Raw genomic sequence first — 23268 nt, 5'->3', positions numbered from 1 at the left:
GCCCTAGCAGGCTGCTGCTATTTCCTGAGGATCGTCCCACAAGCACTTGTGCCCCCACACACGTCCCGAGGAGCAGAGAACGCCCTGGCCCTGGCGGAGCAGCGGGGAGCTACGCGGCTGTTCTCAACAGCCTAACCTCAGCAGGGCCTGGAAACCCAGCCCACCATCAGGCCCTTCCCAGCCCAGCGGTCTGGGCTCGGGCGAGCTGCCTCTCACAGCGGGACGCGGCCTGTGACAGGCCCAAGCTCGGCCCCGCTCCCCTGCGGGCCCGCACCTGCACCGGGGGCGGCCCAGCCCAGCCCCGCCCAGCGGCCGGGCCGGGCAGGGCAGGGCAGGGCCGGGCAGGGGCGGCCCAGCGGAGCGCTGCCCACCGACCGGATCTGGCGGCGGGGCGGGGCCCCGGAGCTCCACGGCGCGGCGTGCGCCGCACCGCCCCCGTCCGCCCCTTCCCGGCGGGAAGTGCCCGGCTCGCACAGGCCCGTTCGGCGCGGAGGGGGAGCAGCGGCGGCGCCGGGAGCGCCGCGGCCATGAACGCGGAGAACCAGGGCTGCAGCGAGCGGCTGGTGACGGCGGCCTATGTGCGCCAGGGGGCGCAGGGCCGCCGCGCGCACGAGCTGCGCCTGCGGGCGCTGCTGGAGCAGGTAACGGGGCCGCCGCCCCCCGCCCTGCGCGCCGGGGCCGAGCGGGCACTGAGCAGCCCCGTCACTGCCACCACCGTCCGAAGTGGGGCAGAGCTGACCCCCCCGCCCTCCGCGCACCGGGGTTCGAGAGGGCAGAGCGGCCCTGAGCCGCCCGTCGGCCCTCCGAGCAACCGGGTCGGGCAGGGAAACCTCCCCCGAGCCGGGCTGGTCGCGGCGGCCCCGCGCAGCCCCGTGAGCGCGCAGGCCGGCCGGGGTCACGGACTCTGCCCTCGGGCACGGCGGCACCGCCGTGTCCGGCCGGCGTCACGGGCTTTGCCCTCTGGCATGGCGCTACCGCCGTGTCCGGCCGGGGTCATGCCGGCCGGGAGAGCCGCTGCCGGCACGGCAGGGACCTCACTGAGCCCCAGAGTGAAAGGCCTTGTTTGGGAAGCAGAGAAAATTACTGCCCTGGGTTGTGCGTTTGCCGAGAAAGGCCCAGCGAACAGTTAAATAAATGTTTAAAAACAGTGAGATACTAGCACATTGTTGCATGAGGTAAAAAGCGATACTTGTAAGGTGCCAAAACAATGTATTTCATTGCCTTCAGCGTATAAAAATCATTGTCAATGAATTAGCAAATGTTTCAGTTCTTGAGCATCCTCAGTCATGCCATCTACTGTTTCCAACTTAACTTTGTTGATACCGCACTTGATAAACTAATTAGACTTACTGAATTGGCTGTTTTGTTGCTGGGGCATGTGAAAAAACCTCTGGACCTATAAAAAATCTTCATGGTTTTATGGGTCCCTGCTTTGAGAATCTTGTCTGTAATTTGCAAAGATGGATGCAGTTGTTAATTCAGTAAAGAGCGCAAGAAAGAGCAGGTTTCTTCTTGCAGGTTTTGATATATTCTGGAAATGGTTTCCTTCCCTATTAGATAATAACTGGAAAGTAATATGTGTAGATAGGAAGATGTATTACATTAAAACTATATTTCCCTTCTGCTCATGTTTTTGGTTCTCTAATATCTGAGTATCTTCCCTTTTGTGCAGTTTTCGCTGTTGAGTTCTTGTACGTCATGTCTAGAGAATACATCAAATAATCTGTAGTCTTTTAGGGAGTAATTAACATGTATGCCCTGCAGTGGTTTTGTGTGTACCATAGAGAACACTTGAAGGTAAAAGATATCCTGATTGTTTTAATGTCGGGATGTGCTAATGTAGTTGTATTTAACACATGGAAAAATCATTATTTAACTTTTCTCTGGATACAGCTTCATAACATTAGATAGTATAAAAGAGAATAATGAAAATACAGACTGCTGCTTAGCATGAGAAAGAAGGGTAACAATTATCAAACAAGTTGCATAAAGTTTTGTTAATTTTTCATTTCCAAATTTCATAATTTATTTTTATTGTTAAGGGGAAATGTCCTGAAGATGGATGGGATGAAAGCACCATTGAATTGTTTCTTCATGAACTTGCTATAATGGATAGCAATAACTTCCTGGGCAACTGTGGCGTTGGTGAGAGGGAAGGAAGAGTGGCATCAGGTCTTGTTGCCCGAAGGCATTACAGGTACAAAGTATTGACTGTTTTGAATTATTCAGGTTATTATTAATGCTTTCCAATGGCATACTTTATTGTGGTTTGTTTATCTATTGAATTGATACTGCTTTCTATATTAAATTTTCATTAATAACTCTATAGAAAGTCTTGAATGAAGCAAAAATGCTTTGTCAGGATTATGTCGTGTACATTGAATTTGTAGAAGCTGCAGTTGTTGAGTCATCCTTTACAAGGGAAGCAGAAATAGGAAGAGATCTTACTGTTTTAAAATAATTATGCCTTTTATAAAAAGATGCAGCTTTTCATCTGTATATTATTAAAAGCTACTGTACATTGTAGTTGCCCATTATTGAACGTTGACAGTGAACAGCTATTTGTATTTTTAAATATTTGTTAATACCTTTATAATGGGATTAGTTGATAAGCAGATGAAACCCCAGTCCATCTATAATAGATTTTATATGAAGTAAGGAGATCTCTAAAGACAAAAGGTGCCTTTATTAGCTTGCAGCCCTTCAGACTTACTTAATGGATATGTTGGATGCTATCATTTTAGAGGCTCTGCATTAATTTCCTTATGAATGTATTTTGTATGTGTGTGTTGAGTGCTGTGCTGAGTATCTTGCTGTGATGTTTGATCCAGCAGGAGTGAATCAAAGTGAAAGTTCCACGATGTTTCTTCTCCAAAGATAAACACAAAAGTATATTAGAGGCCAGAAGTTTAGTAAGCTTGGTAAGCACATGGAGGTTGAGTTACTTAGGCTTGATGGCTTTCATAAGCCCTACAATACCATGATAAATTCATGTTGAAATGCAGTGATACATCAGTTTGGCTTTTTTAGTTTAGTGTGCAGCTCTCTAGGCTAGGATATCCATGGTCGGGGAGGGGAGGATATCTGGGGAAGTTTTGCTTTTGGACAGTGCTGGGGAAATTGTGCCTGGCTCCTAGCCACAGGAGCCTGAGCTGGGCTCACTGCTGCTGTTCCAGTGCAGCTCTGTCACCTGGCATCTCGCTTCTCCTGTGAGTGTCAGCAATAGCAAGGTGTCCTCCCCTCACTTATTTCTGCATTAAGTTTTACAGGTGACCTGGGGAGTGATGGAGGTAGAGGAAGATGGTTTTCAAGCTGTCTCTTCTTTTAGCTTAATAAAGGGGCAGTGTTAGGGAAGATTACTTCTCGGGAAGTAGTACATAAGTGCACAAAATAAAAAGTACTGATATGAGACAGCTATTAAGAACATAGCAGGAATGAGGGAAGAAAATATTTTGGGTGGAGTGAGTATTATATGTAAGTTTTAGTTAATCATCAAGTGTTTGTTGATTTCAACTTAGCACTTGAAACAGGAAAATAAATTTAAGCTGTAAAATCATGCTCCAAGAAGTTCTGAATATCATATACTCATTGGACTGCATTTTATTCTGTTGCCAAGACAAAAAAAGGAATTAAAGCCATAAGTAGCTGTATACTGCTACTAGCTTACTTGAGCAGCTGCTGCATTTCCGCCATGGGTAAATTCATTCTGTAAGCTTGTATTCTATAAATGACTTCAGGATCCTCCACTCCTGAACTAAATAATGTTCAGTATTTACAAACACAGTTTATAACCAAAATTTATAAACAGAATTCAGAGAAACATATTTTTCCAAGAGAGATAACATTGAACAGCAAAATGATAGATGAAGTGAAGATGTGTAAGATGGGCAAAGCGATACATATATCCATGTATATCACTTTGTATATATTATTTCCTTGCCTTATGGAGATGAAGCATTTGTCAAGGGAGTATCTGTAATACCACTATGCCTATGCTACCCTACACTATAGACAACTAATTTTTGTTTTCCTTGGTTGTGTGTCTGAACATGTCAGCATTTCTAATGCTATTTTGACATACATCAAGAAGTGCTGAGGTGTTAAAAGGAAACTTAAATGGAAAAGAAAAAAGGAAACTTAAAAGGAAACCTGCCAGAGGCTAGACGTGTTGCTGCTGTGGGTCTTCTCAAAGTTTTTACTTGCATGCAGGAACATTGTTAATCTACTGTTAAAAAAAACCCCAAAATTTCATACAAAAAAAAGTGTACTTTGTTGAAATAGAATTGATTGTGGCAGGTACTGATGTTGCATTGTGTCCAAAGTTTTCCACAATTATTTATCAAGTTAAATTTTCTTCAGTCAGCACGGTTTATGGCTTGCAGTGTGGAAATCTTAATGTGTGTTTTCAACTTTTTTTGTTTAGGTTGATTCACGGAATTGGAAGGTCAGGTGATATTTCTGCAGTACAACCCAAAGCTGCAGGTTCAAGCCTTTTGAACAAGCTTACTAATTCAGTAGTTCTGGATGTTATAAAACTGGCTGGTAGGTGTAAATTTGAAAAATCTCTCTCATTTGTGAAGTTCCATCATGGATTCTTCATGTTAATTTCTGACTTGCTTTTTGCATGCAGGTGTCCGGACAGTGACCAGTTGCTTTGTGGTTCCTATGGCAACAGGCATGAGTCTGACTCTGTGTTTTTTAACATTGAGGCACAAGAGACCAAAGGCAAAGTACATTATCTGGCCACGTATAGACCAGAAATCTTGCTTTAAATCAATGATAACTGCAGGTAAGAAGGTAACTGATTGATGACACAGTGTGTGTTCTTCCAACAGATATGAAACTTCCCTCTATCAGAGTGATCAATTCATACCCTTGTAGTAAGATACAAAACAAGCTAAGACATGGTAGTTGTGCTTTATTTGTGCACTCCTGATTTCTAACATGTAATTAAAACGTGCATGCTGTCTTCCTCATGCCTTGCACAATGCAGGTGTGTGCAGTGGTACTGAGGTGGATAAAGGAGTCAAGTGAGAACAATACTAAGGAAGTTACAGTTCACTCTCAGAGTAAGGTGCCTAATCTGCTGTCCTTAGAGTTATGTAAAATCAAAACTCATGGTTCAAATCTCTCTCTCAAATTTATGCAAAAACTTGTGTCCTAGGAATTGTGATCAGAAGGTGCCAATCTGTGTGATTTGCACTGTCTTTTTAGTTAGAATCTATTCAAACAATAGTAGCACGATGTGTTTTTCAAATGTATACTGGAACTAAACCTCCACAATTAGTCAGATTTATTGAGTTATATTAAATTCTTGCTTGTTTTGGTCAGGTTTTGAGCCTGTGGTGATAGAAAATGTATTAGAAGGTGATGAGCTACGGACAGACCTTGAGGCAGTGGAGGCCAAAATCAAGGCTCTTGGTGCTGAAAATATCCTTTGTGTGCATTCTACAACATCTTGCTTTGCTCCAAGGGTACCTGACAGGTAAGCAGTCTTTGTAAGAGGTGTGTTATTTGTTACTGTTAAAACAAATAAACATCCTCCCTACCCCCCAACAACAACAACAAAACCCAACCAACACCTCCATGTTTTGACCATCCATCTTCCTAAAATTGCTTCTGCCAACAATTAGTAAAGGTTCTTTAATCCCCTTCCAGAAAAGTATATTAAAAAAGTGAGAGTTACACAGAAGATTTTTCTTCTGTTATGTAAGTGAGGTTAATGTTGCTCTCTTGTGGTGAAATTCATGTCATTTTGCTTGTGGTTTTCATAAAATTTCATGGAAGTAGTAAAAGTAGTTTCTCATGGAAACATAATCCAGGAAATGTAGCTCCATAGCTAATACCATTTTTTGATGTTACTGTTGCCTTTTCTACTCTTCTCCACAAGCATAGGAAAGAAATGTTATTGACTCTAAAATGTGGCAAGTAAAAATATATTTCACTCTCCTCTCCTCCTCTCCTACCTTAAAAAATCCTCCAGTGTTTATCATAGCTTAACCTAGTTGCTAGAGGGAAAGATGGGAGTTAAAACCATATAATTCTGTCAGGATACTATGAACATTGCTTGAAGTTGACTTGCAGATTTATTGGCTAACTTAAATCACAGCTATCAAAACTGAATGGTTGTTTTATAGCTTGGGTAAATGAATCTTCTCCTTATCTGCTTCCTCTTTTTGACATGCTGCTATTGTTTTGTCCTCTACAACTAAGAGATTAATTATTAAGTAGTGGCACTATGTTATAATATACCACAGATATAGGAAGATTTGAATGTACTTTCTGTTTAAAAGAAACTGTCAACTGTTGAAGGCCATAACCTTCATCTTCCTGTGGGAAGGGAAGCCCTGACAGCATTTCTGGAGGGCGCAATTCTAAATGTCTGTTTTGAAATATCTTCATTTGTAAGGCTTTATTTAGTTGTGGTGGCTGTGTTTTAAAAATTTTAGTAGCTTTGTGGCTGCCACACCTATGGCTTTCCTTTGAAGTACCATTTATTTCTATAGGAGTAATTGTCTAGTGTATAAACCCTGTTTCTCAGTATTCTACCTACTGTTGTTGTAAGGTGTTTGTAAAACTACTGTATTTAAGAGGACCAAAGGGAAAGTGTCCTTTTCAGTTGGTCTGTGTACTTAGCAGAATTCTGTATTTTTTTACTTTCAGTAGTAGAAAAAGTAGAACAAAGCTTTCTTTTCATGAACTTTAACAAACAGGAGAGAAAGAAAGGAAGAATAAAGTGGGAGATACTTCTGTATTTGTGACTATTAAGAACTTCAGTAGCCAACTTCTGTTAATGCTTTATTTTTCTGATATGATTAGTAGCATTTTCAATGCTGCATTCAAGGCCTTGGGAGCAGGTGCAGGTGCATACAGGTGCTGTGCATCATTTGCTTCCCTTGCACACTGACACATTCTCTTCAAACTGTGGCATTCTCATTCTGTATTGCACAATGGATCTAGTTGTTCAATTGAATATTTTTTAGGAAAAAAGACTTTTCTATTTTCAGTACTTGTAGAAGATAGGTTACTGCTCCTTTAATTTTCAGAAGGTGAGAAAGATGAATATAAATAGCTGTACGCTCTCTATGTTTCTAGTTTGGTCAAATTCTGTGCCTGCACTTGACAAGAAGCCTACAAGAGGAAAGCTATGTTCCATTGAGTCTCTCTAGAGGGTGAGAAATGTGTCTGATTAAGAACTGTCAGGTCAGAAGGCAAAAACTTTGCCCTGCATAATGTATTTCCTCAAGTATTCTATTAATGAGGGGAAGCCACATGAGGAGCGGCTAGGGTCTCTTGGTCTGTTCACTCTGGAGGAGACTGAGTGGAGTTCCCATTGCAGTTACAGCTTCCTCATGAGGGGAAGAGGAGGGCAGGCACTGATCTCTGCTCTGTGGTGACAGTGACAGGACCCAAGGGAATGGGCAGAAGCTGAGCTGGAGGAGGTTTAGGTTGGATATCAGGAAAAGGTTCCTCACCCAGAGGGTGGCTGGGCACTGGAACAGGCTCCCCATGGAAGTGGTCACAGCACCAGCCTGACAGAGTTCAAGAAGCATTTGGACAATGCTCTCAGGTGCGTGGTGTGACTCGGGGATTGGGCTGTGCAGGGCCAGGTGTTGGCCTCGATGATCCTTGTGGGTTCCTTCCATCTTGGAATATTTTGTAATTCTGTGTTGAGAAATGTGAAAAATTATTGCAAATGCAGCTCCTCACAATTATGTTGACTGTAGAAGATCAGTATGTACATTATATTGCTGGTGTTTCCTAATTATAAAGTCCTTTTGATTTTTTTAAAGGATAATATGGTGATGATGATTTCCTAAGAATTTATCTTTGGAAAAATTAATTTGACACTTGCAGCAGAATTTTGCATTGCAGAACAACACTAGAAAATGTAATAGAAATAGAATGCAAAGGAATGTCACCTCTTGGAAAATGTTTTTATACTCTGTCAAATTTTATATGTATGTCAGTAAATTACAGTGAGAGGCTGTACAGGAGGAGATAGAGTAAAAATGCATTGGAAGCAGAATTTCCTGATTTTTTTTTTTTAAGGTAATATTACCTTTATCATCACTTTTAATTATTTTATATTGCCTAATTATTTTCAAATAGATTATATTTCTAAAATAGATTCAAAAGTTTGGGGAAAATCATGAGTAATTTTTTTAAAATATAGCATGATTGGAGTGCTTCAGAAAAGGGTACTGCATATAAGTATGTTTAAAATGCTGAAGGATCTTACTTAAAGTGATCAGTGTGCTCACATAAATCTTAATTTGGCTGATTAATCAATCCAGGCTGAGCTCACTGTGATTTCAGGGGGTTCTAAAGGCAAGTGAAGAGTAAACAGCTGAACAGATTTTCAATTTGTTGATGTCCATATTCAGACATTTTAGGGCTTTCCATTCCTTTAAAGAATTTATTTTTTCTTAATCAGTTTACCTGAAGCATGCAAGCATGCATGAGATTCCAGCCAAAGGATCAAAATAGTAGTTCTTTTGAGATAAACAGAAACATGTAAAAACTTTCTGTTACAGGATGCTTTTGATTCCCAAGACACTGTTGAAACTACTGTAGACTGTTTTCATGTTGAATAATAGAGAAAAGAAAAACTAGTGACTAGCTAAAGCTACGTAGTTAATAGTAAAAGCAACAACAACAACAAAAAGCTTGTATCTAAAGCTTAATGGTTTGGGGTATATTAACTGGTGTCCAGATAAAAATTTGAGTGAAGCAAGAAAAACGTCAGACTAGATCAGCAATTTGCAGTATATGTAAAAGCCAATAGAATTTTCATCTTAACTTTTTAGCTTAAGGTGACAAATACTGCCTTGAGGTACTCATCAAAAGAGTTGCTTTTCTCATTCTGGCTTCCTTGTAGACCTTTCAGTCTTTTAATGGTCTGGCTTGTAAGTTGAGCTACAGTAATCAATGCTTCTCTTAATTATGATTTTATGCTCACAGGCTGGAGGAGCTGTCTGTAATTTGTGCTAATTATGACATTCCACATATTGTCAACAATGCATATGGAGTTCAGTCTCCAAAATGTATGCATCTCATCCAGCAGGTAGGAGCTGTGTATTTCCAATAACATTTTTTAGCAAGTATAAGTAAATTGGTGATTGTGGCAAATTTTTTCAGATGTTACAAAGCTTTGAGAATAATCCCATGCACGTCTGATATGTGAACAATTTTCTGGGAAAGCACAACAGACAGAAATAGAATTTAAGCATAATAGTTATTTCTATTATGTGCTCTTTATGTAACCCAAAGTTTATTTAGTTTTTTATATGTTCGTGTGTCTTTATAATGGAAAAATATCCTTAATAAGCTTTCTTAAAATATTTCCTGAAGTTGTTAACTAAAAGTAACATAATGGATCATACTTGAATCAAAATTAAGCCTCCAACAGAATGAGTTACAAATTTTTAATTGAAGGTACAGAATTGTACACCAGCACTTGATAGATGTTGTCGCTGTTAAAATATTGTTGGCACAGAGAATGGCTGAGGAAACTGGTTTAAGTTCAGTGTTATGCTCAAAAAAGTTTAATTTCTGTTGCTGTTTAGTTTGAAGAGGATGTTGCTTGATATATGAGATCAGTCATGAAACAGAATTCTTGCATTTTTCCTCATTGTGTTGTATGTGCATTGCTCTTTAATATTCTCTTTTCTGTTACCTATTCAAAAGAATAGGGGGTTATATTTTAATAGGATCCAGAGGATCCTGAACTATTGGTAATGTAAAATATGCTGGTTTTTTTTTTTCTGATTGCTAAGACATTACGAACAGGACGCAGACCAGCTTAATGTACAATTGTGAAGAACATCATGTTGGCATTTCTAAATCTTGAAAGACTGAGGGAATGAATGAAATAGAAAATAGTATATGCTTTATTTGTAATGTACGTAGCATGTGTTTATTGTATTTAACTTGCTCAAATTTAGTGAGAAACTAACATGAATGAGGCTGTGGAAGTACTGAATTTTGCTGCATGAAATTTTCTAATGATAAACATTTCAGACTATAATGCTACAAATATAATTTTTACTGTGTTTGTTTTGATGTTTTTTCTAATCTCAATAGGTTGGTTGTTCCTTGTTTATGCAAATGTATATATTTGAGCTCTGATTTATTTTTACATTTTCTTACAAAATTTATTACTTGTGCTAGAAAATTTTTGTGTTTATGAGAAAGTAGTTATTAATGAATACTTAGATGTATGAATATGCTGAGAACAGTGTGAATACAACTTGCAAGAGTACCACAGGAAAAAGCTTTTGAGACCATTTCATGTTGTGCTTTTCCTCTGGTATTCTCCTGTCAATTAAATCTAATGGTAGCTGCTGGCATTCATGTTCCCAACAAAAAGCTGACAAACTTGGAGTGTTCTTCCTGTCTTCTGTGCATTAAGCTATCAAAATATAGAACTAATAAATGAGGTTTAGTTGGCTCTGCTTTTTTTCTGTTTGCCACAGGTATTAACTCTGTTTCTACTTCTTATATTTAGTATGTAGTTGTAAAAATATGTGTATTTGCATGTACTTTGATATGTATGGGGTTTAACCTACTTTTCAGGTTCTTATGCTTCATACTTTTTAATTGTACACTACACAGTTACATGCTACTCAAATTGAAGGTGTACTGCAGAATCTACATTTTTTCCTTTGAAAACAGGAGTGGTTTGGTACAAGGATGTGGGGAATATCTGCTATAAGAAGGTACTTGAATCTTGATTTTGAAAGCAGCCTTAGAAGGAGTGCCTTAGAAGCCTGTTTGTTTAATGCAAATTTATATATATATTGAAAAAAGTTTTGCTAATGAAGCATTAACTCATAGCCTTTTAGAGTGAGAGTTGTAAAAAGTGTTCAGGATTGAACAATTTTAACTGTATAATTCCCATTAAATTTTGAGGGGTTTCTTTTTGATTGTTGCTGAAATGGAGCCACACTTAGACTTGCAGGAACTAAAATTGATATTTTAAATCACCGCAAAATGGGAATTGTAAGGTTCTATTTTAGGCAGACAATGGTACCAATAGTAAGCGGTGCTAAAAGAGGTAATACTGTGATTTTTGTTTTGATCACAAATGCAGTATCCGAGAGTTTCAGGAATTATATTTATTTTGGCTACACTTTTATATAATTATTATGCTATCACATTTCCCTTAGTTCTAATGTATGCTGTGGATTTTTTTTGTCTTTTTTGGTAAAGGGTGCTCGAGTTGGCAGAATAGATGCTTTTGTTCAGAGCTTGGACAAAAATTTTATGGTTCCAGTAGGTGGTGCTATCATTGCTGGCTTCAACGAGTCCTTCATTCAGGAGATCAGCAAAATGTATCCAGGTAACTAGTTCATGGGCTGATTTCAGCATACAGAATTGCTGTAGAAAACTTAATTATCAGCTTTCTTTCACATAATTTTTTTTTTGCCACTTTAATGTATATATTGGTTTTTTTTTTTTTTCAGGAAGAGCATCTGCATCTCCTTCTTTAGATGTCCTCATTACACTTCTGTCTCTGGGAACCAGTGGCTACAAAAAGTTACTGAAAGAAAGAAAGGTAAGCTTTTTGGCAAGCAGTATTTTCTTGAAGTCAGCTCTGTTGCAAAACTGCTTTGTGTGGTAAATCTAGTTTCTGTCTAGAAAGCCATTGAACTTATTCTGAGGCAGAGCTCTGAATCTGGAAAGTCAGTGTGATACAATTACTTCTTTTCTAAATGGTGCTTGTGAGTAAGTGTGATTTCCATGTTGTTTGTTCAGTCCAGGAGGCTAAACAGAGGGCCTGTACTATCTTGTACAGTGTTCATGTTTGTTCTTCCTAAATGTGACTAAATAGTAGGATTTTGTCCACAAAAACTGAAATGGAGAAATACTGTACTGTTTTATCCTGGTCACACTGCTTCCAGGACAGGAGATTGGACACCCAGAGTAACCCCAGGTCTGTGCTCTTACTCTTTTGTCACTATTGTGCCTTTGTGCTGTGATAGTGCTTAATTAAATGTTTTTGTGCCACATTCTGTGGAGAATCACAGCTTCTGGTTGGGTTATAAATACTGTTCATTGCCACAAAAAGAGAAGAGTATTGTTGTTTTAGTTATTCATCTAAACACGCAACTTAGTTTCTTCTTTGCTTTTCACAGACTATAGGTTTTAAGTTGGGTATAATTACACTGCAGAAAAATCCAGTGCATGTCAGGTTGGAAATTGTATATCTTGAGTTATCCTTAATTCTGGAATTAATAAGTCTGATTTTTCTCTCTTTATATAGTAATGCAGAAGATTCTTTTTATAGAGTCCTCATATAAGAAATGCTGTGAATTAAGTACTATTAAAATAGTAATTTTAAGCTATGCATTATCTGTTTCATTATTTTGTTTGTAAACTATGTTCCAGTTGTTTTCTGCTGACAGGTTGCTGCTATCTCTGATTATGTGGCAGAGCAATAGTTTTAGGTGCTGTGACTTATTTCTAGCTGCTTATAGGGCATCCATAAACTCTGTACTGGAACTGAGGTCCCATAGGAATAGCTAGGCTATAGAAAATCAAACCAACTTAGCAGCCTTACAGTGACTAAGAAGTCATCTGTGCAACTAAAGTGAAACCAGCTTGTGAAACACTGAAAGCAGTTACTTTTGCCTCTACTGCAACATTTTATTCTGGACTGTTGTATGTATTGTGATTTATGTTTTGTGTCTTCATTAAAAGCAAATTGTATTTTTTCCCTTTTATGTCCAGAAGAATCTCAAGTGAATTTATTGTTTTCTATGAAGCTGATTTAGTTGTTAGATTTCTACCAGTAGCTGATGTATAAAGGGCATGAGAAATATTGTCCGAGTCATAAATAATAATTCTTTCATAAATGTCTTAATGAATAGCTGTACACTTTGAGTCACCTAATTTTCTTGGAAGTAGAATTCTAAAGTGAACACAGTATTATATTTTTACAACTTCAGGCCTTTTTATTTCAAATGTGAATATACTCTATAAACAGAGCCTTATATATGTCATAAATATGTTTCTTTTATTGGATTTGCTGTAGAAAGAGAAACATTTTTGCTTAAATCTGTTTGTTCCTGAATTGTAAAAGTGCAATAGTGGTAGTTTATTGCCTGTGCTCTGAGGAAGCAGAGGCAGAGCTATTAAGCTTCCAGCAGGAGCTATTTATAGCTTGACATTGAGTACTCCTTTCTATATTGGTGCAGCTGCACCTACTCACACAAAAAAAATCAGCTATAAAAAACTTCAGGTATCTTTTTTTCCATCTCTTTTTACCTGATCTTGATTTGTATGGGTGTTACTTCAGGTTATTTGAGCTTAGGCCAGAAAGCCCAGAATATTACTGAGAAGAGATTAGTCTCACACAAACAACAAAATAATGCCCAGTTTTTATGCTACACAGATTAGCTATTTAATACAGGAAGGGATGTACATGGAGTGAGAATTTTTTTGACAGGCTGGGAGTTGTGGAGTGTGCAATTGTCCAAGAGTATGAGATTATATGTAGTGATACGAAGAAGTACTGACTTTTCAGAATTCCTTTTTATATGTTTATTTGATGGTTATAACAGTGGTTTCCTGATCTCAGTAGGCCATTCTAGGTCCTTTTGCAGTGCAGAAAACAGCTGGTACATAGTCAAATTTGTTAATATCTTTGCTCTTAAAGAACTTTATGTAAAGGTTGTATTTTTATAGCAACTTTTGATGCCTCAGTACAGGTTAAGTCCTGTATTTTACATTTCTAGGTCATAGAAGTTGCTATTTTCATATACGTGTGTATGTGTCTAAACCATATGAAGTAACTATAGTTGTTGAACTGTGTAATGGCATAAGCAGGCTTAGTTATTATCTCAAATTTCATGGAGAACAAGAGCCCTGCGTTCAGGGTTTGCATTCAGAACCCTACAGACCAGGTTTAATACCTGCTATTATCCAATATGGTCCTTCTAATCCACTTAACTAATTATTATACCAGTATTATTGAAGAGGTGATGGTTTTGTTTACAGCAGTTATGGATTTCCTCATTAGACTTAACAATCAAGATAACTCTCATTTTCTTAAGTGCATATCTGTGTTACTGTGGGATGTGATAGAGCTTTTTATATTGGTATCCATCTGTCTGCATACTTTGAGAGTAAAACTGGAGTTATTTTTATGTCCTTATGGAGTATGTATCTAAAATATTTAAAATCATACCGAGTGGGAGGAAGTTGTTTGGGTTTTACAATTCAGTATAATACTGGGTTTATGTTTCATGAGTTATCATTGATGTAGTAGTTCTGATTGGAATAAATGATTTGCATAGTTCAGTGTGAGTCTGTATTGCTGCTCTACTTACGATGGAAGAAGAGGAAAGACATTTAATGAGGAATATTAAAAATGTAAAAAAATCAGCTATTCTCAAAGCAAGATAGACATTTGTTACTCCTCTTTTTTTCTAGTCAACTTGTTATACTGTAGCATGTCAAATATGAGAATATTGGAGGATTTTCCTCATGTGAGGTATATGTAACCATATTCAAACTTTAGAGTAGCTGGAGGCAAATTAGTTTAAATGAATTATTTTAAATTGTGTGTAATTAAACAAGTGCCAAGCATGAATGGAAATTTCAGAAGCCTCCATACTTAGAGCCTGTGTTGAAGTGTGGGTCACAGAGTCTGAACTCAAGGTCTCACAAGTGCTGAAGAGAGAATGTGTTGATTGCTGTTGTTAAGAGAGACCTTTCAAAAAATGTGAACGTTAGTGTTACCAAATCAGATTGGCAAGGCTTATTGGGCACTTTGTTAGATACTGATGATATAAAGATTTCAAGGTTCTGTAATTAATTACGTGTTTTTAAAACTTTCTAGTGTAAATCCATAACAAAAATTCCTGCAGTACAAGAGAATCTGCCTGGGAGGTTGTGTAGTATATGCAGGTGTCACACACATACACATACAGTTTGTCATGTGTTTGGCTGCATTTCAAGAAGCTGAGCCTCGTCTGGGTTCTCATCTGCTGGCAGGTGTCCATGCTCAGCCCTGCAGCTCCTCTGCTGGGTGGGGCCCAGGGGCTCTGGTCAGATCACAGCAAAGGAGCAGGAGGTGTGATGGCTGCATTATAAAACAGCTGCTGCTGCAGAGTAAGGTGGGACCAGATCAGTCCCAGGCAAGTGTAGGAGAGCTGGCAGCCTGTGTGGAGGGTGCAGAGGCTGTAAAATGACTCCTGTGCAGTGTCCTCTTCTGCACCATCCCCAGCTCTGTGACCGTTCCCTGAGGACAGCTCATCTTTTCAGGTGACAGTGGCACAGGGAGAAAGGCAGAGTGTTACAGACTCAGTATGTAAGCAAGCTGGGTGCTTAGAGCCAGCTAGGATAGTTTCAGCTCTGCACAAAAACTTTCCTGGCCTTCATCAGTTGCCTCTTTGTCAGCTGGTATGGAACTGATGGCTTATTCAGTACCTCCGTCTTCTTTTTCTCTGGAGTCACTGGCTTTTTCCTTACTTGTTTCCCTCCTGTTATTTTTGTTTGCAAGAACAGTGCCTATCCCAATGGAGCAAATGAAGAGTCACCTTTGCTAGTGTAGGTTCTATTACAAATAGTTTTATAGTGTAAATATAGTATGATCCAAATATTTTTGTTATATGATTGTTACAACACTTCTTGAAAATATTTTTGTATATGTATGTGAAAGTAGACTGTTTCATCCAAACAGTTGAGTTATTTGGCCTGTTTGATGCAGACAGTATTGTTGACTTGTTCTTTGTTTTTTAAGGTGTTTTGTTGGCTTAGGTGCTTAAAGAACCAGAAGTGAAAGACACTTCCACATAGTTTAGTGTTCATTTGCCTAGCCTAATGAGGTTTTGTGATAAGTTTCTAAGGTAAAGTAGTGAATTAATAATGAAACTTAACTGACATTTAGTGCTTGAGTTGTTCAGTATAACTTCAGCATTATATTTGGCTTCTTTGGAGAAAACTTGAGTGCCTGCTACAGAAAATCTATTATGTAGGAGCTCAATTATATATAATTGCTTAGGGTGCTTATAAATTTTCCATATATGAGAAATATTTTATAATCGAGGTTGGTTATAGATTTGACCTCACAAAAATATTGCTTTAATCCTTTTTATTTTTGGAAAGGCAGTTAATCTATTTTGCAACAGACTTCTGAAACTATAAAATGTCTAGAGGGCTTCCAATGGAAAGATGCAAAATAGTGATCATAAAAACACTATTTGAATTTGTGTTCATGTAGCTTTAGTCCAACTGATGAAAATACATACTTGGGGTTTTTTGCCATCTTTCCATTATCCTTTGTTTTAACTATTTCCTATGTATGTAAGGGCTCATCTAGTAACCTAATTTCATTGAGTAGATTTAATTAAATTTAACACATTTATGCAGTCAGTAACTTTTTATACCAACTTTCAGTAATACTTCCAGTATTCCTTTCAGCAATCCTTTCAGTTATACTATAAGAGATGTATCAGAGAATTTTCTAGATAGAACACACAAAAATTATTTGGAAATTGGTCTTGTTCCAGTATATTTTTCTCAGTACTAATTTCAGCAATAATATCTCCAGAGAATTTATATATGAATTTATCTCACAATTTGTGTATTTCTACAATATTTTGCTTCAGTTTTAGAAGTAAATAGCCAGCAGAGGGAGCACAAATTAATTTATGATTTGTATTCCAGAATAAATACTAATAAAAGACTAGTATATTAGTGATGCTTATTATGGAAAGTAACAAATTAATAATGTGCTTCTAATAATGTGAGGGACCAGAGGAAAGGCAGAACATTTGAAACATGAATATTTTTCAGCATCTGTGAGTGAACTGTAAATAAACTCTGAACTAAAACCATAAAATCACTTGATGTATGAGAAATAAGAATGATTTTCACAGATTTGAAGTTCTGATAATTAGACACAGATACCTCCCAATTTTTGGGGGTTTTTTTCAAGTATTACAGAAGCTTTGTTTTTGTGGATAGTTGTATCAATAGCCTAATTCATTTAGACAGTAAGAGGGTACTCTTTTCTCTCCATCTGTATTTGTTCTGTGATATTAGGAAGTACAGGTGGGGAGCTGTGTTCATTTAGTTGCTCATGAAGGGAGGCAAGGTTTCCTGCAGTGGTTCAAGAAGAGCAGCTGTAACATTCTTCTAACTTAGGTACCACAAACCTCATTTGGTTTCATAAGACCTTGGGGAGGGTCTGTTCAAAAGCATAATTTTGATCACAAGCTGTAATTTATATCTGTCAGAGTCCATAGGTCAAAGCAGGATACTGCTCTACAAACAGAAGAGGTAATTCTATTTAAAGAATGAAAAATCACTTGTCAGGTCCAGAAATTGATGAGGATGCTTAAACAGGCAGTCACACTGAAGCAGATAAGCAGGACGATTTTTATGGCCTCAAAGAGGAGAAGCCTGGTGTTTAATATATTTTAAAAAGGCTACTCAGTGTCTGTATGGTTTTGCTAGTTTTTATGAGAGACTAAGCATTAAAAAGGATGGAAAAAATGCTAAAGCTTACAATAAGAATGGTGTTTATTCTCACTCTGCCCATAAGTGTTTTGAGCTGATATCTGAAAAGGAATGTATTAAACTGAGGAAGAGCATGAGCAATTATCATAGCTTATTACAGGGGAAAAGGGAGGATATAAAATACAGATGAAATAAGAGAAACAGCCTTTTATGTGCAGTGTGGCTTGTATTTGTGCCAAAGTATTTATGAATCTCAGTCTTATGACACTTTCACAGTAAAGGTGCAATCCAATTAAGTGATAGCAGAAATTCAGATATTTCCATTCTTATAGTCAGCTTGAACAGGAGTGGGGTCCTAGGGAAAGGACAGACTGCTCAACAGAGCTGAGTATTCAGGAGAGTGTATATTGTGTGAAACAAAATACAGTCAAATGTGTACTTATAGCCTCTTTAAGAGACTGGATTTTTATTCTCATACAGAAAAAGAAATCTCTGCACTAGGGGGAAATGTGATTGTGTGATACATGGTAGCAAGATATACTGCTTTTAGTCTGGAATGTATTAAAGGAGAGAAGACAAAGTAAGGAGCAATTTGCCAAAACGTGGCCATGCATTCCCAGTGGTTTAGGGGACTAGGGCACAGGGAGGCTCTTGAAAAGTGGTGTGGGGTAAGACTTGCTGTGCAGTGGGAATCTCTTCAAGATTTTCTACCTCCCTAGGTTTCAGGGCCACAGAGAGAATGAGTGACATCCCAAGCACATATATTAGACCAGATAGAGACTTCTGTATCAGCTTGAGAGATAAGAACAGTGCTCAGGAAATGGAGCTCTTCCTTTATAGAATTATTTCAGAGAATTGTCTGATCCCCTTACTTGGTACACATGAAAAGAGAATCAACTGAGCACCTCTAGGATATAAAGGAGACATAACAGTTTTGTGAAATAGGTGCTATTTTCTCTGTTTGATAGTTAATAACAAGAATATTGCATCTTTTTTTCAGGAGATGTTTTCGTATCTTTCAAGTGAGCTGAAGAAGCTGGCAGATAACCACAATGAGAGACTGTTAGACACACCACATAATCCCATTTCCTTAGGTAATTGTTGGGGTTTTAACTTTAAAAAAAATCTAATATACTGTGGATTCATAATGCATTTCCACATACCATTCCTATATATTAAACAGCACTACACTCTACTCAATTGAATAATAATTCAATAAGGTTACTAAAAAAGTTATCTAATATAAAAGTAGTGTGGCAACTTGGACCCATTATTTTGCTCCTGTCCAACATACTCATTTGACAGAAATTAATTCAAGACAGGCTAAAGATGTTAGCATGTAGTAATACTTCATAAAAAATAGATTTAAAAATAAATTAGGGTATAATTACTCATCATCTTAGTTGTAAAAGAAATTATGGAATTCCTACTCAGGGTATTTGTTTTAACCAAAACTTCTGCTGAACACCAAAATAATACTGCCCACCTGTGCAGAATCTGCATAGAGTCTAACCAAGAGGTAATCTATGACATCTTGTGGAAAAATAAAAAATTATATGTAATGTTTCTTTTTTTCTTTGTATGCAAACACAAATATGTGAATAGATTCTTGCTGTTGGAAAGCAACTTGTCATTTGTGGTAGTTCTTTGGAGAAAAAGTAGCTTTGTAGCAGTTTTAACCTGACCTTGTGTTACTTTAGCCATGTCACTGAAGACTCTAGATGAAACTAATGATGCTGCTGTTACCCAGCTTGGGTCTATGCTTTTCACAAGACAAGTTTCTGGAGCAAGGTAAGGATATTATGAATTTAAAAGACTGGGGAAGTAGGGGGGTGTATTAGCATATATTGTAGGAAATCCTGTGAAGTGTTTTATACCAATTGTGTCATGATTACAGAAGGCAGCCTAACGAGTTAGAGAGTAACCACCCTTTGTCATCACTGTTATAGAGCAGTAATGTCTCCCTGCCTGAGTTGGCAGTGAGGCTTTCTATGTCTGCTTTGGTATCCTAAATAGATAATCTATGCCTATTTAATTTAGTGTCACTATTCCCTAGTATCCCTTGATTTCATTTAGTTTCCAGATGTTGTCTGATCTTACAGTATAGGTGTAAGCTACAATGGAGGATCTTTGTTTTGTTTATTGCAGCACAAATATGGTTGTGCTGGATGTCAAGGGAATAAGCTTTTAATATCCTACACAGCTTTTTGTCAAATGGAAAAAAATTCTGCTTTCTGTAACTAATTGTGTTTAAAAAAAATTAAAATTAAAAATCTATAACCTGAGCCAGTCTGAGCTGAATTTATTCTTAGAGACACTGTTAAAATGAAATGCAAGCCAAACAGTCTTTAATGATTTTGGTTTAAACCTTTTAGAGGAAGAGAATTATTTAAAATTTGTTTTGGCAGCATTCCTTAATCTGAATATTACTGCTGCCATGCTAACTTCTGCCATAGACCTAATGTTATTTTTTTGTAGCAGAGCTGAATATTTCCACATCAGAAGGTATGCTTCATTAGCTTGGATTATTCCACTTCCTGCACAGATGAGTGACAGTAAATCTATATGTACTGTGGTTAGATGCTGTCTTTAATTTGTCTGTTTTAACCTTGGCTGGTTCTGTAATTTTAACCATCTTAGGCTGAAATTTTTTGAGTTTACATTTTTGAAGTTAAAACTTTAGAATTCTTTCCCTGATGTGAAGGTTTCGGGTTTTCCCTTTTGTTACATAAGTAATTATTTTGTAAAATATGCTTTGACCTGGCATTTCAACAGATTTGAAGTTATGCTGGTATTGAGCATCAGTGGTAGGAATAGCAACTCCCTACTTCAATAGGAACTTGTGTAATTGTGTTCAACCTAGAGTACCACATAAAATGTCAAGGCATCTTTAACTGAATTGTGATTTTGTTTGTTTGTTTCAGGGTTGTTCCCTGTGGGTCTGTACAAACTGTGAATAACTACACTTTTAAAGGCTTTATGTCACATACAAATGACTATCCTTGTGCTTACCTCAATGCTGCCTCAGCAATTGGAATTAAAAAGCAAGATGTAGATGTATTCTTGAAAAGACTTGACAAGTGTTTGAAGACTTTTAGAAAAGAAGCAAAGCAAGAGAACTGTAAAAATGAAATCAGTGATGCTAATGCAGCCACAGAACAACTTGAAGACTAGAAGATACAGATTTAGTAACACGGGAAAATAAGGTTTTGTCTGAAGTATGTCAGGTTTGTATTGGGTTAGGACTATGCATCTGCACTGCAGAAATTTATTCTTGATCTTATGTTCTTTTTATTGAAAACAGTAATAAAAATTTGGATGGAATTCAGCTTTAAGAAAGTAGTTGATACTCTCTCCAAGAACAAGGGACCAGACACGAGTTTTTTGCAGTGTATGAAAAATGCACTTGATATCTGCCTAAGTAAAGCTTTATGTTCAAAGATTTACAGTTTGCCTTTCAGTCTGTGTGTGGCTATTTGGACAGTGTTTACCAAATCACAGTATGTTTATTCACATGCTTTTGTTTTACAGTATTGTCTGTGGCAGTGACTGAATTCCCTGCTAGATATAGACCACCCAAGCAACATTTCTCTGCTCTCAAAATACTTTGTTTTTCATTAATGAATGTGTCACTTTTAATTTCTTTTCAATGATTTATGCAAATGTTGGCATAGCACTTACTAAATACAGTGTTCAGACTGTGTGGGTAAATGACAGAGTTGGAATAGTAATGTTTTTCAGGTGTTCTCACCTGTCATGAACTACCTAGAACTAGTCAGTCTCCAGTGGCAAAGAGGAACCAGGAGTACCTCATATCCTGTCAGTACTCAGCTCTTGAAAACATTTGCAGCATAGTTCAGCAGCCTAAAGGAGCCTTAATACTGAATGTCAGGGGTTGTGAAGAGGTACAGGCACTGGGGGAGGTTTGGCTTTGGGTGTTTTGTTTTTGTTCTTCTGATTTGATAGGGTGATCAGATCAAAAACTCACTGGAAAGGAGGAATACCATGAGGAGTAATGCAGTTTTAAGAACCAGTGAGACCTGAGAGTATTTTGGCATTTTTAGTCCACTGTTGTTGCAATAGATATACTTCCATTTTTGTAGTGTCTCTTGCCATTGGCACTGTTGCTTCTGTGGATCTGTGCAGTTGCTGATTTGAATTCATTAAGCAAACAATAGATTCAGAGTCTGTTCCTCAGACAAAGGTTCCATATCACTGGAGTGACAGTGCTGCAGGTTGCAAAATGTGTAGTTATTCTTAAGTAATGTGGTTACTACATTGTACATAGCTTCTATGTCATTTACTGTTCAAAGTAAGCATAATGTTCAAAGACATTTTCTTTGTTTGTCTGTAATGTAGTGTTGTTCAGGATACCACCATTAATGAGTTCTAAGTGTCAGGAAATGTTTTAGTTACTTTGTTGAGTGGGATCTGAGACATGTATCCTTCAGAGCCCTCTGTAAATCACTTCATCAAAACAGTGATGCTTTTGAGAGATTGTCTGTCCAGCGCATTCAAATGAATTCATGCAAGAGGTGATGCTAGTATGTGGGAGTTAATAATGTGCTGATCATCATGAAGGTGCTCTCACTTAATGAGGTCCCTTGTATCTTCAGCTTAAGTTGAACTGCAGCTTCCACATTGTTATTGCTGGAGTTACACATGAGATTGATTAAAGCTTGTGCAGGTACAGCTCCCCTGACTGCAGTCACCATTGTTGTTTGCTGTACAAACACATCCTTGGAGACATGTCAGGTAACTTGGCCTCTGAGCCCTTGTGGCTGTAAGGAGATGTAAATAGCTTGTCTTTTCTTTCCCTTCCCCCTCCCCCCTCCCTTCCCCCTCCCCTTTTTTTTATTATTTTATGAGAACATGCTGTACCTCAGTTTTTCCAGTCAGTAACACTTCCACACACTTTGAAGCCACATCTCTGCAGCTTACTGCCTCAATATTCTGTATATTGGAGCAGCCAGTGAAAACCACCAGCCTTAGTGATACCTTTCTTCCTGGTTTTTGATATTGCCTGAATGAGTATAAGTTATTGATTTAGATGGTCAGTGAATGTTAGCACTATTAATACAAGAGTTTAGGGAGATGTGTGATAGCAGCTAAAATAAGCATTTTGGTGACTAGTATTCTGATTCTGAGTTAAGAAAATAACATTTGCCTTCTCTGAGAGGAAGATATTTCTGCCTTCTTTGGTCTCATAATTTATTGTCTGCTGAAAGTAATTCAATCACTTCTAACACAGATCAAACTGCTTTCTCGATTAATGTTTTTTTCTGTCTTTGAAATGTTTCCCATTTGCAATCAAAGCTGGAAATTTCAACAATGCTCTGAACAAGAGTTCATAGACCTAAGTATATTTTGGATTTTACTTCCTAAACCTTTTTTATTAAAAAAAAAATAAGGCAATGGCTTCAATTGAAAACAAATACAAAATTTAATTTGTGTCATTCAAGTTCTTCACAGATCTTAGGGAAGCCACCTGAAGTAAGAAAATCTAAAATATTTTGAGAAATGTGTCCCACCACAATGTAAGAACTCTTGGACTAAGTATTCATGTTATATTGCTTTGGTAAGCTTTTGTACCAGTTTTCAATTTTGTTTGCTTGCTTTATCCCCATAAATGTCTTCAGTTTTAATTAATATTAATTTTTTAGAGACAGAACCATTCTATAATGTTGCATAAATGTAAGGAAATTTTAAGTAATTCAAATGGCAATATCCTTCCAAGTAAGTGGAGAAGACATGGTTCTTTACAGTGTATCTGAAACAGGAGATTCAGTAGAGGAT

The 23268-nt window shown here is 37.7% G+C and overlaps 1 protein-coding gene across 1 annotated transcript; it reads left to right on the top strand.

Annotated features, from left to right (window-relative positions):
• Positions 1-449: 449 nt before the first annotated feature.
• On the top strand, positions 450-20912 carry SEPSECS (Sep (O-phosphoserine) tRNA:Sec (selenocysteine) tRNA synthase). The gene is made up of 11 exons (XM_058803965.1): positions 450-641; positions 2043-2197; positions 4424-4542; positions 4631-4789; positions 5332-5485; positions 8965-9067; positions 11215-11344; positions 11469-11560; positions 18473-18566; positions 19173-19263; positions 20397-20912. The coding sequence occupies exons 1-11, from the start codon at positions 528-530 to the stop codon at positions 20644-20646; spliced, it is 1461 nt and encodes a 486-aa protein (XP_058659948.1). The 5' UTR covers positions 450-527; the 3' UTR covers positions 20647-20912.
• The last annotated feature ends 2356 nt before the right edge of the window (positions 20913-23268 follow it).

The sequence above is a fragment of the Ammospiza caudacuta genome, chromosome 4 (assembly GCF_027887145.1).
Source record: "Ammospiza caudacuta isolate bAmmCau1 chromosome 4, bAmmCau1.pri, whole genome shotgun sequence".
Lineage (NCBI taxonomy): Eukaryota > Metazoa > Chordata > Aves > Passeriformes > Passerellidae > Ammospiza > Ammospiza caudacuta.
The sequence above is the reverse complement of the archived record's forward strand: the minus strand, read 5'-3'. Positions and strand labels throughout refer to the sequence as shown.